Raw genomic sequence first — 15,072 nt, 5'->3', positions numbered from 1 at the left:
CCCTAGTTGCCCCATGTTTCACACATAGTAGGTCATCTATATAAATATGTCAAGACCACTGAGTGGAGAAATTGAATTGAAGCAAAGTCGAGGACGGTTCTCCCTCTTGCTTATTTATCTCCAAGTGCTATTCTCTGATATCATTTCCCCTTCCCTAAACATCTCCTCAAATCCTTTACCCCAGTTGCATCTCCTCCACTCATGATTTCCACAGAATCTTCACCGAATTCTAGATGTTCAGGTTATAGTTACAAGTGTGCTCTCCTGTGGCACAGGTATGATGAGAGCCAGACATCCAGGCAGTCTACCTGTCTTCAAAGCCCAGTCTCCCACTTGCCAGCTGTGACTCTTGAGCTTCTTCCCTACCTCAATTTCCACATCTCTAAAATGGGGATAATAAGAGTAACTACCTCATAGGGTTGGAGTGAGGATCCAATGAGATCAAATCCATGCAAAGCTCCTGGCCTAGTATTTTGGGCATTTGGTCACTGACATTAAATGTGAACTATTATTATTTTCAGTTTAGAAACTCCCAGGCCTGTACAGAAAAAAAAAGCTTGGAACATTCTCTTCTTGATGGAAAATGGGTCTTGGCAAGCATCATTGTGATCTTACTTCCATCTGTTACTTCCAGTGTTAAAATGGTTAGTTTGGGTGAAAATCGTATTTTCCTTTAAAAGAAATTGGTAAACATCATCGTTTCCAACCTACCTGAATCATGTCTATGGCATAAGCTTTTCTTACCTGAGACTTATATACCTGTGACCTCTGCTCAGACTTGATGGCAGCGAGACATGCAGGAGGAAATGAAGCTTTCCAGTCCCAGACTTGCCGACCTCAGCCTAGACTGTGACAGCCTAAGCTAAGCAAACAAAGCAGGGGACTCGTTCAGCACCTGGACCCCTGAGTACTGACCTGGCATGGCAACTCAGAGGCTTACTTGGTATCTACTCACCTCTGTGTGGGGAGAAAAAGAGTGTATACTAATTAGCCTGCTTGTAACATATTGGACAAGTAGAGGCAAGTCTATCCCAGAACTGAATCTTATGTAAATAATGTATTTTTCTGTCTTCTCAGACAGCTCAGCTCTCTCAAGCCAGCGGAGTAGTTTCCCGACTTCCTTTTGGACCAGCTCTTACCAGCCCCCATCTGCACCCTGTTTGGGGGGAGTTCATCCTGATTTCCAGGTCACTGCACCCCCTGGCACCTTTACTGCCGCTGACCCCAGCCCCTGGTCAGGACATGGTCTGCATCAGACTGGCCCCACCCCTCCCCCTCCTGTGTCCGAGTCCTGGCACTACCCTTTGGCATCTCAGGTGAGCCCATCCTACAGCCACATGCATGACATGTACATGCGGCATCACCACCCCCACATGCACCACCGCCACCACCACCACCACCACCACCATCACCACCACCCTTCTGCTGGCTCTGCCCTGGATCCATCCTATGGGCCCCTGCTGATGCCGTCTGTGCGTGCGGCCAGGATTCCCGCTCCCCCGTGTGACATCACAAAAACAGATCCGACTACAGTCACCACTGCTACCTCAGCGTGGGCCGGAGCCTTTCACGGAACCGTGGACTTAGTGCCAAGTGTGGGGTTTGATACAGGTGAGCCCAGTGATTTCCTCCTTTCCATAAAAGAAGAAAAATTAATGAAATAAATACAGAAAACTGGAGGATGTTTTAAATACCTAGAAAACTTTTTTTCTCTTCCATGGAAAGTTCAGCTTTACCCATATGTTTATAGAACTAACCATTTTTCAAGAATTCCTGCATTCCTGCAGAAACTGGTATGACTGCGTGAGAGAGGTCTCAGAACTTTTCTCCCATTTCTGAAGCTAGTAATCTGTTTTTTTGAACTGGAATCTCTGACATTTTATATTTACAAAGATTTAAACACATTCTTTAAATCTCCCATGATTCTGTGCTCTCTACCAGTGATGTGTAATGCCTAACAGAATTCAGAAATAGTATGTTTCAGTAATGTTTCCTTCTCCGTTTTTTGTCAGGTCTTATTTATTATTTATAAACCAAACTGCTTTCTGGAATATAATCCATGCAATATAATCATGGTCTTTAAAAAGAATTATGGAACGTATTTTAAAGGAATGGATTTCTCTTCCCTTTCTTCCCCTTCCCTTCCTTTCCCTTCATTTGCCTTTTGTTATTTTCCTCCTCCGTCCCTTCCTCCCTTTCTTCCTTCTTTCCTTCCCTCCTTCCTCTTCTCCTCATCCTCCTTATTCTCCTTCCTTTTTGTTTCTTTCCCTCGCTCTCTCTTGTTTTAAAGCATCAGACTTGAGATTACTCTAAAGTCTATGTTCAACAGATTTAGAAAAACATTGGTAAGGGAAATATTTCTTCACAGAGCATTCAGCTCCTCTCTGGAATTCACTAGTTCCGAAGGTCATGGTGTTAAATGTTTGAGCTTGATTTTTGGACCAGATTACACATATTAATAGTGTTAATAGTTCTGAGTTCACAAAATCACAAGCATCACAGGCTAAGAAGACAAATCAGGTCAGTGATTATATCCCCAGAATCTACGTTCCAAAGGCAGCCACCTCCACCTCCAATCCCAGGTTCTTTACCTGGAACACTCTGTGACAAATTAGAATTTTCTTTCCAGAAGTTTAAGGAAACTCTCTTCTTTTTATAAATTTTAGTTATTTTTTCCTTGTGATGAGAAAATTCACTCTTTTCGTAGTTTTTCTTAGTTTTTTGTTTTGTTTTATTTTGTTTTTTGCAGTACGTGGGCCTCTCACTGTTGTGGCCTCTCCCGTTGTGGAGCACAGGCTCCGGACACGCAGGCTCAGTGTCCATGGCTCACGGGCCCAGCTGCTCCGCGGCATGTGGGATCCTCCCGAACCGGGGCACGAACCCGTGTCCCCTGCCTCGGCAGGCGGACTCCCAACCACTGCGCCACCAGGGAAGCCCAGTTTTTCTTAGTTTTATTCTTATTCTGTAAGATCTTTAATCTGAATGCTGTTCACAGCAGAGAAATCCCCAGAGTAATAAATGCTGAGCATCAAGTTGCATTCACCCTGACATAAGTGAAACATTCTTATCTTGTTTAACTTGTTCTTTACTGAGCTTTCCAGTGTGGTCATTGCCTAACCTTACCCATTTCAGCTTCCTACTTAACCTCTGGGTCCAAGCTGGTTTTCTAAACTCTCAGGGGACTTGATTCTCCCTCTCTATGTGAAGAGAATATGATGGGGCTAACCACCACAGGCTTCCTTCCTTCCTTTGCCACACACTAACAGTACGAATGCAACTCTTGAGTTGTTTGATGCCTGGGGCCAAATCTAATGAGAGCCCCAGTTTGGTAGCTGCCATCATTGGCAGCCAGTCTCTGCAGGCTCTCACTTTCCGGGTACCTGCATGGCCAGAGTTAACAGTGCTCTTAGCAGGCAAATGGAACATTCTCTTCTCTCTTAGTTTGGGCTGCTTCAACAGGATACCATACACTGGGTGGGCTAAACAACAAAGATTTAGTTCTCACAGTTCTGGAGCCTGGGAAATGCAAGACCAAGGTGCCAACACATTCAATGTCTGGTGTGGGCCCACTTCCTATTTCATAGATACTGTCTTTACAGTGTGTCCTCACTTGGGGAAAGGACAAGAGAGTTCTCTAGGATCTCATTATGAGGGCACTAATCCCATTCATGAGGGCTCCACCCCATGACTTAATTGCTTACCAAAGACCTCACCTCATAATACCATCACATTGGGGGTCAGGATCTAACATGAACTTTGTGGGCACACAAACATTCAGTCTGTAGCATCCAACCTTTGCATTTTATAACATAAATGGGAAGGTGGATGTGATTGCCTTTGCTCCCTGTTTCTCTCTGTCACTTATTACCTACTTTTGTACTTGTTAATTTTGGTGTGACCCTGATTCCTTGACTCATTGTCCAGAATTTTGGCTTGAAACAATCTCTTCGGAATGAAAAGTCATCCTCCTACCTTTTGGAAGTAGAAGAGAAGGGATTTTTGTTCTCTCTGAAGAATCTAGAGGGCACACATATGGGTATATTATATAATAGTTCTTAATACTTAACTGAGCTATGAATAAATATGTATTGAATACCCACTATATAAGGTATTGCCAGAGATACTTTGTATATATTTTTGCTTTTAATCCTTAAACCAAATCCGAGATGGATCTTCCCTGATTCAGTTACTGATAAGGACACAGCTCAGTTTTCCTATTTGAAAACTGCTTCCTAAATCACAAATGCTCAAGGTGGATTTGAACTAAGACCTGCCCCAATCTAAAGAGTTGCTGGGGTAGCATCTCCCTGTTTATATAGGTAAAAGATACTATTAATTAAAACTGTTAAATTAGACTGTAAATGGTTAATATTGAGGAATGAAGGTTTACCTTTTGGATGTATGCAGTGCTTCTCTTTGTCCGTGTGGGTTTAGGATGATGATCATGATTCTTTCCTGTCCCATAGTTTTAACCCAACTGAACAAAGACAAAGAAATCAAGCAGCTAAAGATCAAATCATTAGCATAATTATTGATCAGGCCAAATTGGAGATCTTAGATTAGGCTTACTACCATAACTGAACTTCCTGGAATCCTCAGCTAAATTTAGATTTTGGGAGATCCAATCCTAGGGAAAATTTAGTCTTCAGAAAAGATTCCCATAGACATCTTCCTTGTCACACAGTTTAGAGCCTCGTTAATGTGAATAGAGATGATGGTTGGTCAGACTTGCCTCAGAAAAGCATAGTCTGAGGCATGACTTACCTTACAAAGGTAGGAGGAGGAGCATGCACCTCCCTGCATGGGGGGTGGCCCCAAAAAGAGAGAGTTGAAGGGGCTAAGCCACAGAGACTCATTTTCCTCTCCTATTCTCAGGCATCATATCAAATATCACATCTCTCTTCCTTTAGGAAGAGTTAGGAGTGTTTTAGGTCAGTTTCCCCAAGAAACAGACTCTCTGATGCAGTTTTGGTTGTAGGAAATTTATGCAGTAGTGTTCTCAGGGCAACATCTTTGTTCAATGGGAGAAGAATTGAACAGGAGAAGTCTCACAATGAATAAGTTCAACTGAACCTCAGTGGATTCTACAGGGAGCTCTAGATCTGGGATGGCCTTTTATAATTGTCTTGCCTTAAGTCAAGGTGGATGGGCTTTTATATTCCCACACTGATCAGTTATTGGATGGATTTGCCCCTGGAAGAAAGGTCATGTCATTAGGCAAGGTAGCCTTGTTCACCTGAAAGCAATTCCCAAAGTGAAACAACTGAAGGTCATGAGCTGCCAACAGCAGGAGAATGAATATCTCAACACAGAATAGTGAGGGACCTGACAGCCCACCACAGTATCCACTACAGAGGGACAACAAAAGAGCGGTAGCTACTCTTCCACTTTTCTAACTACTTGTAAAAGAAGTTTCTGTATAATAGGCCCAAGCAGGGAAGGTAAGATTGTTGAGAAGAATGAGAGATGAGTCCCTCTATGTAATCTGTGCAAAGCTGACCTGACCGTGCAGCCTAGAACAGCTCAGAACTCAACATCTTTGTCAGGTGACTATTGAGCAACTGTGAAAAGAGCCTGCATTCGGGTGAGACAGGCCCAAAACTTCCCAAAGACCAGGTACTTAGGCCACTAAAATGTAAGTCATTTTTACATTAGGAGGTAAATAAATTAATCCAACCATTTGGAGAGAAATTTGGTAAAGAATATGCCCTTTTTGTCAATAGGGGGAAGGTTTAATAATTTTAGGTGCATTTTAATTTTTCAGCCATTTAATGAAATTAAGAAGTCTGGGAGATTGAACATGATATAATGTTTAGTGACCTAAGAAAGTTTTAGTATCTTGTATGGTATAATCCAAGGGTCAGCAAAATTTTTCTGTAAATGGCCTGATAGGAATATTTAATGCTTTGTGGGGGTCACACTGTCTGTTGCCACCTCTCAACTCTGCTTTTGTACTGTAGAAGCCCATCACAGACAAAAAAATAAATGAGCTGGCAGTGTCCCACTAAAATTTCTATTGATACTAAAATTTGAATTTTATATGCTTTTTGTGTGTCATGAAATGATACTCTTCTTTTTTCATTCCTTCTTTCTCAACCATTTAAAAATATAAAATCCATTCTTCCATTCTTAGCTCATGGATTATGTATAAACAGATGGTGGGCCTGATTTGGTCTATGGGCTATAGTTTGCTGACCTCTAGTATGTATAGTCCCATGCAGATACTTGTTATCTATCGACACACATACGTATGCATGTGTGTGCCTAGAAGTATATACCCCAACTTTTAATGGCCATTACTCCTAGTAATTAGTGTGCAGTGTGAGCTTTGTAGCTAGATTGCCTGGTTTTATAAGCCCAGCTCTGTCCCTTGCTAGCTACAGGGCTTTGGGCAAATTTTTTAACCTGCTTGGTGCCTCAACTTCCTTATCTTTCAAAGATGTTTCATTGGGTGGTTTCAAGGATTAAATGAGTTAATGAAGTAAAACATTTACAGATGTGCCCTGCACATAATAGGTACACTATAAATTATGGCTGCATAAGGGAAAGTGATCAGACCTTCACTTATTTTAGCTTTAAAAAACTTATTATTGAACAATATTTCACATATCATACACTTCAGCATTTTAAAGCATACAATTCAGTGGGTTTTAGTATGTTGACAATGTTCTACAACCATCTCCACTGTCTAAGTATAGAACATTCCCATCACCTCCAGAAGAAATTCCGTACTTCCTCCTTTCGCTATTACCTGGCAACCACTAATCTACTTTCTGCCTCTATGGATTTTCCTACTGTGGACATTTCGTGTAAATAGAGTCATACAGTATGTGGCCTTTTGTGTCTGCCTTCTTTCTCTTGGCCTATGTTTCCAAGATTCATCCATATAGCATGTATCAGAACTTCATTCCTTTTTAGGGTGGATACTATTCCATTGTATGACTATACCACATTTTGTTTATTCATTCATTCAGTATTTGGTTTGTTTCTACTTTTTGGCTAATAAGCATAATGTAATGAACACACATATACAAGTTTGTGGGTGAACATATGTTTTCATTTCTCTTGGCTTTGTACCTAGTAGAGCTATGGGGTTGAGAGAACCTCACTTTTTATTTTATATACCTCTCTATTTCTTGAAAATATTTCAAAGGCATTTACTATAGCCATAATTAATTTTTTAAAAAATTTAGGGGCCTCCCTGGTGGCGCAGTGGTTGAGAGTCCGCCTGCCGATGCAGGGGATACGGGTTCGTGCCCCGGTCTGGGAGGATCCCATATGCCGCGGAGCGGCTGGGCCCGTGAGCCATGGCCGCTGGGCCTGCGCATCCGGAGCCTGTGCTCCGCAACGGGAGAGGCCACAACAGTGAGAGGCCCGCATACCGCAAAAAGAAAAAAAAAAAAAAAAAAAAAAAAAAAAAATTTAATTGCAGAGTATCGTAATACAGTAATAGAATAGAGTTCTGGGGTTTGTTAGACAAAATTCTTCTACAAGCATGAGGAGAGATGGTCCATCTTTTCTGAAGGGTCCAAGCTAGGGTGAGGAGAGTGAGGTGCCCCAACTCAAAATTTAAAGAGATACTCACTTTCCAAGACGTGCAAGTACATACCTCCTTAAATTTTGCCTCACCCTGCCCTGGCCCTACTTTCCTGCCTTGCCTGACTTACTGTCACTTATTGCTCCCTCTGTTGAATGGATTCTTCATATAAATCGCTCAGAACGATCAGTGTGTTGATATGATTGTAGGGCATCTGTGTCTGCCCTTCTTGTGCAAAATACCCATCTTTACCAAAAGGCTGTTACCAAAATCCCACATAACACTTTCCCCTTTCCTTTAGCTGTCTCAAAACTGGGTTTTATTGCTTCCATGGGAACAATACTTCCTGAATGTGATAAGAGGGGCTTAATTGAAAAACAGAAAGGTCTATGGTGAAATGAATCTGTTAACATTGCCTGCTACATACATCTCTTTGAGATCAGAATTCACTTTAGCGTATAAAAGGCTATTATGCATTCTTTAGTAAAGAAACATCTTAAATTTTGCTTAATAAGAGATTTTCCAACCTGATTTTCTTTGGGGCACATTTTGTTTTTAGCATACTTATTAACTTCTCATGGAATGCTCTTTGGGAAATGCTGTTTTCTTTTTTTTCATCAGAAAAGCCATGTAGCTTTCAACTTCCACCAGAAACTTTCACCTAACATTTAGCTACTGTGAAGAGGTATAGTTTAGGAAGGGTAGGTGGGGCTGAAGATAATACCTAGGAGGGTAAGCTGAAAAAGGGAAGACCCAGGATATGGCAGATTAATTTCACTAATCTCAGAGTACTGTATGGGGCCCCTTTGTGTGTTAGGGAGAAGAGAGTTAAATGTGGAATTATTTGTGATTGTGATACAATATATTATTAGATATGCATATATGAATGCAAGAATATGTCTCTTCTTATCATGCTCAGAGTTTTACATGATGACATTAAGTAAATTCTGGCCTACGATTTCATCTGTCAGTGGCCATAACCAAAAAAAATGCATCTTATGGAAATGCTGTCTTCTTATTTCCTGTTATTACCAATAATTTACCTAATGTAGGACATACAATGTTGTATATTCCAGCCAGTTTGAATTAATTTTTCAAGTAAAGATTTGTTAATGAGGTCTTGTTACTGAAATACAAAGTTGACTTTATTTATAAGTTCTACTTCATCCACTGTATTTAAATTTACAGAAAGGAAAAAGAGTCATGATGTGTGGTATGACTTTTTTTCTATAAACACAAGCTGATCATGGCTTGAGCTTGTTTTCATCTCTAGATTCACAGATATATTTTTCTTAGGCTCCCTCAAGTTATTTTAACTCCAATTTTTTATAAATTGATCTTTTTTTTTACTTTGAGAAATGTTACAATAACTCAATATAAAATATACATAAACAACTTAGAGTTGAGGTGTACATGTTCTTTTTGACAAGATACATTTAGGTAGCCTAAAATTAAAAAATAAAACCATATTCAACAATATTCTGTACTATATCACAGGTTCAAGAAATCTGGAGCTAAAAGAGAATTTACATATATTGATGTACCTTCTGGTTTCTCAAACATTTTATCATATAAGCATTAACCATACATTTGTATAAGTAGTAGATTCAATGAGTGAATCATTGTATGATTCTGCCCCAAAGTGTGATTATAGCCAGATATCAAACATTCATCTCTCATTAATGAACATACCTTCACATATTGAGTGAAACCAAGATTATATATCAAAGAATGGGACATCAGTTCCTATGAGACAGGGAAAGACTGTAACTATAATAGTTAATAGATCTAAAAATGCAGGTTTGTGAAATTTTCCATAAGTACAGGAAGCTATGTTTCTACTATTCTCTCAAGTGTTGAGGCATATACCAAATTACTTCTGAAGAGACTTTTATACCAGCGGGCTTGATTAACCTGCAAATAGAAATACTCTGTTAAGAAACCTGGAAAAAATATTTTTGAGCTCTTAAATTTTGATAGTGAATAGGGAGCACTGTGCAACAATAGGGAAGTTAGGAGTTCACAAACGTCCTTCTTTTATTTTTTTCTTCTCTAGACACTATGTGTCTGATAATATCATAAAAGTAGAAACACCTTAGATAGTTTTCTGAATTTTTTATGATATAAGGCCTATAAGCTATATATATATATTTATATATGTATAAGTGTATATTTATACATATATGCACTTATATATGTATAAATATATGTATTCATAGTTCTACATATATATTTATAGTTATATATATTAATATATATATATATATATTTATATATATATATATAAATCTGGTTTAATCTGAATCTTCTAATCTGAATATTTTGTGAAAGAGATGTCTTTCATAAATGACCAAAAATGCATTTTAATGCAATCTAAGTTGTAATTATTATTGCTTAAAATTATTATACAGTGCTCCCTTTGAAATAGGCCAATTAAACTACTTCATTGGTTAAGATCAGTCTTGCTTAATACTATATGGATGCTTTACATTGAAATCCATTAGAAATATAAATATCTTTGTTTTACCAAGTATAGGAAATAAAAGAGTGGGGTAAAAATAGCTCACATACTAGAGCAGCAAATGGAGAAGCAGTTTCTCTCCATGAAAGAAAAATGGATATAAAGTTACCACTTGCTTTTCCATCCAGCCTGTAAGTTACCACCTCTCTAGATCACCTCTTAAGACCCATGCTTTCTTGTAGGTGGTCTGGTGCTGACAAGCTTTGTAATTTTATTTGGAATATTAAGGGTATCAAAATCATGGAGTTTTGCATACAGTAACTTCTTGGAAATCATTTCTCTCTCTAAACATATATATTTACAATAAAAGACCAAAGGAAACCAAGAGTTACCAACCTAAGACATTTGAATATTTACCTGATAGCCTAGTGCTCCAATTCCAGGCTTTATAATGAAAGAGAAATATGCTAAATTTGGAGAGAGATCATTGAGAGCCACAGTAATAATTAACAAGATAGTATGAGCTCTAAAAAATATTAAAATGCCAAGATATTTTTCAGCATAGAGAAGAGAAGGCATCAAAGCAAAACATATGATAGGGGCTCAACTGCAAACAGTTTCTCTCTTTTCCATTTCACCACTTCTTTGGAACATATATACTAGTCATTTAATATATATATGAAGGTTATGGGGTTGGTGATTCATTGAAGTCTTTCCTGATGTTATTAATGATTTTTATAAATGAAGAAGTTAAGGAATTTTATTTAATAATGTCATAAAATAGAATAGACACAGAAGCTTACTTCTAATCATTTGATTTCAGCAGGGAGACATTGTGGCACAATGCCACATAAGTGGCATTTTAATATAGAAGCCATCCCTAGGACTATGTGATTTTTCAATGACAGTCATGCTGGTCGATAGAGATTTATAGATTTCTGGGTACTTACCTTGAGGACATTATCTCAATTAGAATAGTTAAAATGTCACAAGGAAATAGTTGTGGGTTAAAAAAAAATACTAGGAAGAATGTTTATAAAGTAATACTTCCTGTGGACTTTTTTTTTTATAGTTTATTATGATTTGGTGACAGTAAAGACTTCAGTAATTAACAGCTGATTGCTTCACACTTTCTGTAATCCTTTTTTTTTTTCTTTGGCCTATGACATAAGTCTATTTTCCACTGAGAGGAAAAAAAAGAAAAAAACACCAAAGGTATGTTACAATATTTACACACTCTTGAATGGTGTTAGTTGTATAAGGCACATGTCCAGAATGACAGTTTCGTGACCAGAAGGGTAATGGAAATCATCTTTGAGATGCATGCAAAAGGCCAGGAGATCCCAGCCAGAGAGTGAGATCTGCATGAAAAGTAGCAGGATGGTAAATCAGAGGGAGAAATGCATTCCAGAGCACTGCTGTCAGTTTTGAATATCCAGGACTGGATTCTGCAGGACCTTAATGAAACTCCCCTGCTCTCCCAGGGCCATGTAGATCTTGCCCATGCTCTCTCCCGGCCCTTCATCCTTAGAATGGTGCCATAATGTCACAACGCCCGAAACCTGGAGATTTCTTCCCACAGATCCTCCTCCGACCTTATAGGACAAATGCAGAAGCCTTCTGAGAGGATTCTGAATGTTTTAGGATGCATTTGCATAATAATACAAATAATTGCCTGTGTGGTATGTGTGTGTGAATCCTTGTGAAAGACATCTTGGTTAAGGGAAAATGCTATTTTTCATACATTGCTGGTAGAAAATTAAAGAATTGTAAGCTTTTACAAAAGTGAACTAGAAAATGTATTACAGTTAAAAATTCTCATAACATTTGGCACAGTATTCTTCCTCTTGTGAGTGTATGCCACACAAATACAAGCAGCAGCATATGAGGATAGAGGTAGAAAAATGTTTATTGTGACAATATTCTTAGTAGCAAAAAAGTGGAATCAAGTGACTGCCATCAAGAGGGTAATCTATGAGTGAAGTATGTTTTGTGTGGTATTGCTGACTGAAACAAACAAAAAAAAAGATGAAGAAGTGCCTATATATGCTCTTTTTATAAAAAAATGGATGTCAAGAAATCCTGCATATGTGTACATGTACTTACAATTCAATGAAAGCAGTGAAGACTAGTTTGTCAATTTGTGTTTCCTTTTGGAGCTGAAGGTATTGGGGTCACTAATATGAGTTTAAGGAGGAGAGAATAAGAGAAAAATATGTATGTATATATGTATGTATGTGCATATGTGTATGTAAGAGAAAGAGACAAGGAAAAAGAGAGGAGAAAGATTGATTTTATCAATCTTTCCCCCAAACTTAGGGGCTCATAAAATGATGGTAAATACAGGAACGTTAATCTTTGCAGAGATGTTTATGGAAAAAGCAGAGGTTCAAAAAATAGATTCCAGGACCCGTATCTTCACTTAGCTATATTATGCTGAGCAAGCCTCACTACCTCTCCACTCCTCTTCCTTAGATGCAAAATGGAGATGATACTCCCTACTCTGACACAACTAGGAGATTCCAATGAACTAATGAACATGGTTGTGTTTTCTAGATGGTGACACATGGTGCAGAGCTAAAGCTCTCATTATTCTTAATAAATTTGGTGCATTGCAAACAGAAAAAGTCACACTGGAGATGTGAAGCATCATGCATAATTGAGATGCAAACTTTAAATGCCTCTATCACTTTCTGACTATTTCTAATTTAATTTGTTTCTGTTCTTGAAGAATAGCTGTGATATTTATTGGAGTCAAATTTCCCAGTCGTGGTGTTTGCTGGTATTGGCCATACCTTGAAAACTGGGTGCTTTTGTATTGGTTGGGCAGATTATGAAAGAAGGGAGGATAAAGAATCAAGAAAATAAGGATTTGAAGGGTCATCAGAATATACATCTTTGACATTTTTAAACATAGTTTGCTCCATCTAAACACTCTACCATGTGGTAGAGGTTACTAAAAAAGTACATCCTATCCCATTGTGCTTATGGATGGTTGAGATATTTGTTCTTGACACTCACATAGATCAAAAGGAAATTTTATGTGCAGAATAAGGAAGTTAGACTATGCATATAATTAGATTCACCAAAACACAATTAACACATGCTAATCTTCAAAAGTTGTGAACTAAAAACATTCATTTTCCATTCTAATATTAATTTTGTGAACAGGTTGCTATCAGTAGCTATATAAATTGGGTGGCATCTCTTGCTTTCTGAAATGTTCTCTTAAAAATTGCAAGCAGGGCTTCCCTGGTGGCGCAGTGGTTGAGAGTTTGCCTGCCGATTCAGGGGACATGGGTTCGTGCCCCAGTCCAGGAAGATCCCACATGCTGCGGAGCGGCTAGGCCCGTGAACCAAGGCCGCTGAGCCTGCGCGTCCGGAGCCTGTGCTCCACAACGGGAGAGGCCACAACAGTGAGAGGCCCGCGTACCACAGAAAAAAAAAAAAAAAAATTGCAAGCAAAATTGGGCAACACCATTATCTTTTGATTATTTTCTTGAAGGAGTTGTCATCAACTACCTGTCATTGATTGGGGATGGGGATTGGGGATGTTGTCCAAGTACACAGTGTCTTCCCAAGAGAAGCTTATATGCTTGCCTAAGAGGAGAGCTATAGAGGTTCAAAAAACTCATACTTAATTCTAACATGACTCTAATGGAGAACCACTCAAAGCATTAAAAGGCTTGTTTCAGGGGTCAGTGTATTTTGTACCAGCAAATTGTCTTTTCAATAATGCTTTCCTATTTCCTGTATCACATATAGGCATGCATCTAAAAGGAACAGCTCGAATGAAGAAATCCATTTTAGAACTTTTCTCCAGGCAATTTCACATTGACTTTCAAATAGGCTACAAAGATTCTATACAAAGTTTCTATATGGCCTGTGGAATTTACAGATACTTTTTATTCTCTTTCTGGCTGTCTAACTCTTCTCTTATTGTTCTATTTATCAACAGTACAAGGTTTCACAAACAGTTGTCTGTGGCCAACATGTTCTGAATTCCTTGGCAATAAGATGACCAAAAAAAAGTCTTGCAAGAGACTGATGAGAAGCAAAATATGCCATTTTTTGTTTGGTTACAGCCTGATATACTGGGCATTTAATTTTTGTCACCACAAGCATGTGTTGTAATGCTTATTTTCATAGCTGCCTTGTTTGAGCAGTATCAGGTGACATCTAGTATCTTCACAATCATTGAAGCCCTATTTATGTTTGCTTGGATTGGACAGACGTTTCTGGAAAGTGTCAGAGAGTGAGCCTGTGCTCATGTCACATAGAAGTGAGATGAAAAATTACTGATGTCAGTGTAGAATTCATCTATATACACCATATCTCATTATTACTGAATATTTTCCAATATGTTTTGATTTAATGGGAAGATTGATTACTTAAACTAAATGGGCATAAAAATTACATTGTATTTCTACAGTTCTGAAGTAAGTTTTAAAATTTTATAGTTCTTAACTAACTCATAGTTTCAGGTAGAATGTTTGCTGTATTGGTGTTGTGTCCCTAATTAAGGTTTTATGGGTAAGCAGTGGATTCAGATTAGCTCTTCCTTCGGTTGTATTATCTATTTTCTGGATCGTAAAGCTGTCACTGCATAACCTAGAAACCTCTTTAAAGATGCATGTTTGGCTGTATTTGTTATCCAGCAGATGTCTGGATAGTTAGAGTCTCTTGAGAGTATTATAACTTGTGGTTTCAGTTACAATAAGTGATCCAGGCGTTTTTTTGGTCTTGCTCCTCTTCAGTTCTGGGAGAAAGTCTGTAGAAGAAATTACAGAGGGTATTTCATTTCACTCTTCCCCATTCCTTTTTTGCTTTATTCTTTGTCTCTGTCTTCAAAGTTACTTTTTATCTGCTTTGAAATTGAGGTCACTAACTTGGTGAGAGGTATCTTCATGTGATATTGCACCTCCTGGTCCCCAGCTTCTCTCAGCCAAGAGGTTATCACACTGACACTGACATTTTGAACGTGGTAAATTGCTGCTGTGATCAAAAACTACCTAACTGTGATTTATATTATATATTTGTCCAAAAGGTCTGTTTTAGAATGGCTGGTCCAGAT

General features: G+C 38.5%; 1 protein-coding gene across 4 annotated transcripts in view; it reads left to right on the top strand.

Moving 5' to 3' along the window:
• Positions 1-15,072, top strand: part of VGLL3 (vestigial like family member 3) — a 42,647-nt gene that overhangs the window by 20,799 nt on the left and 6,776 nt on the right. For all 4 annotated transcript variants that reach the window (XM_081234485.1, XM_081234487.1, XM_081234484.1 and 1 more), the window contains exon 3: positions 1,078-1,611. In XM_081234485.1, coding sequence (XP_081090611.1) covers positions 1,078-1,611 — 534 coding nt within the window. The remainder of the gene's footprint in view (positions 1-1,077; positions 1,612-15,072) is intronic.

This window comes from Mesoplodon bidens (assembly GCF_964165515.1).
Source record: "Mesoplodon bidens genome assembly, chromosome: 5".
NCBI classification, from domain to species: domain Eukaryota; kingdom Metazoa; phylum Chordata; class Mammalia; order Artiodactyla; family Ziphiidae; genus Mesoplodon; species Mesoplodon bidens.
Note: the sequence above shows the minus strand (reverse complement) of the source record. Positions and strands in the feature narration are given on the sequence as shown.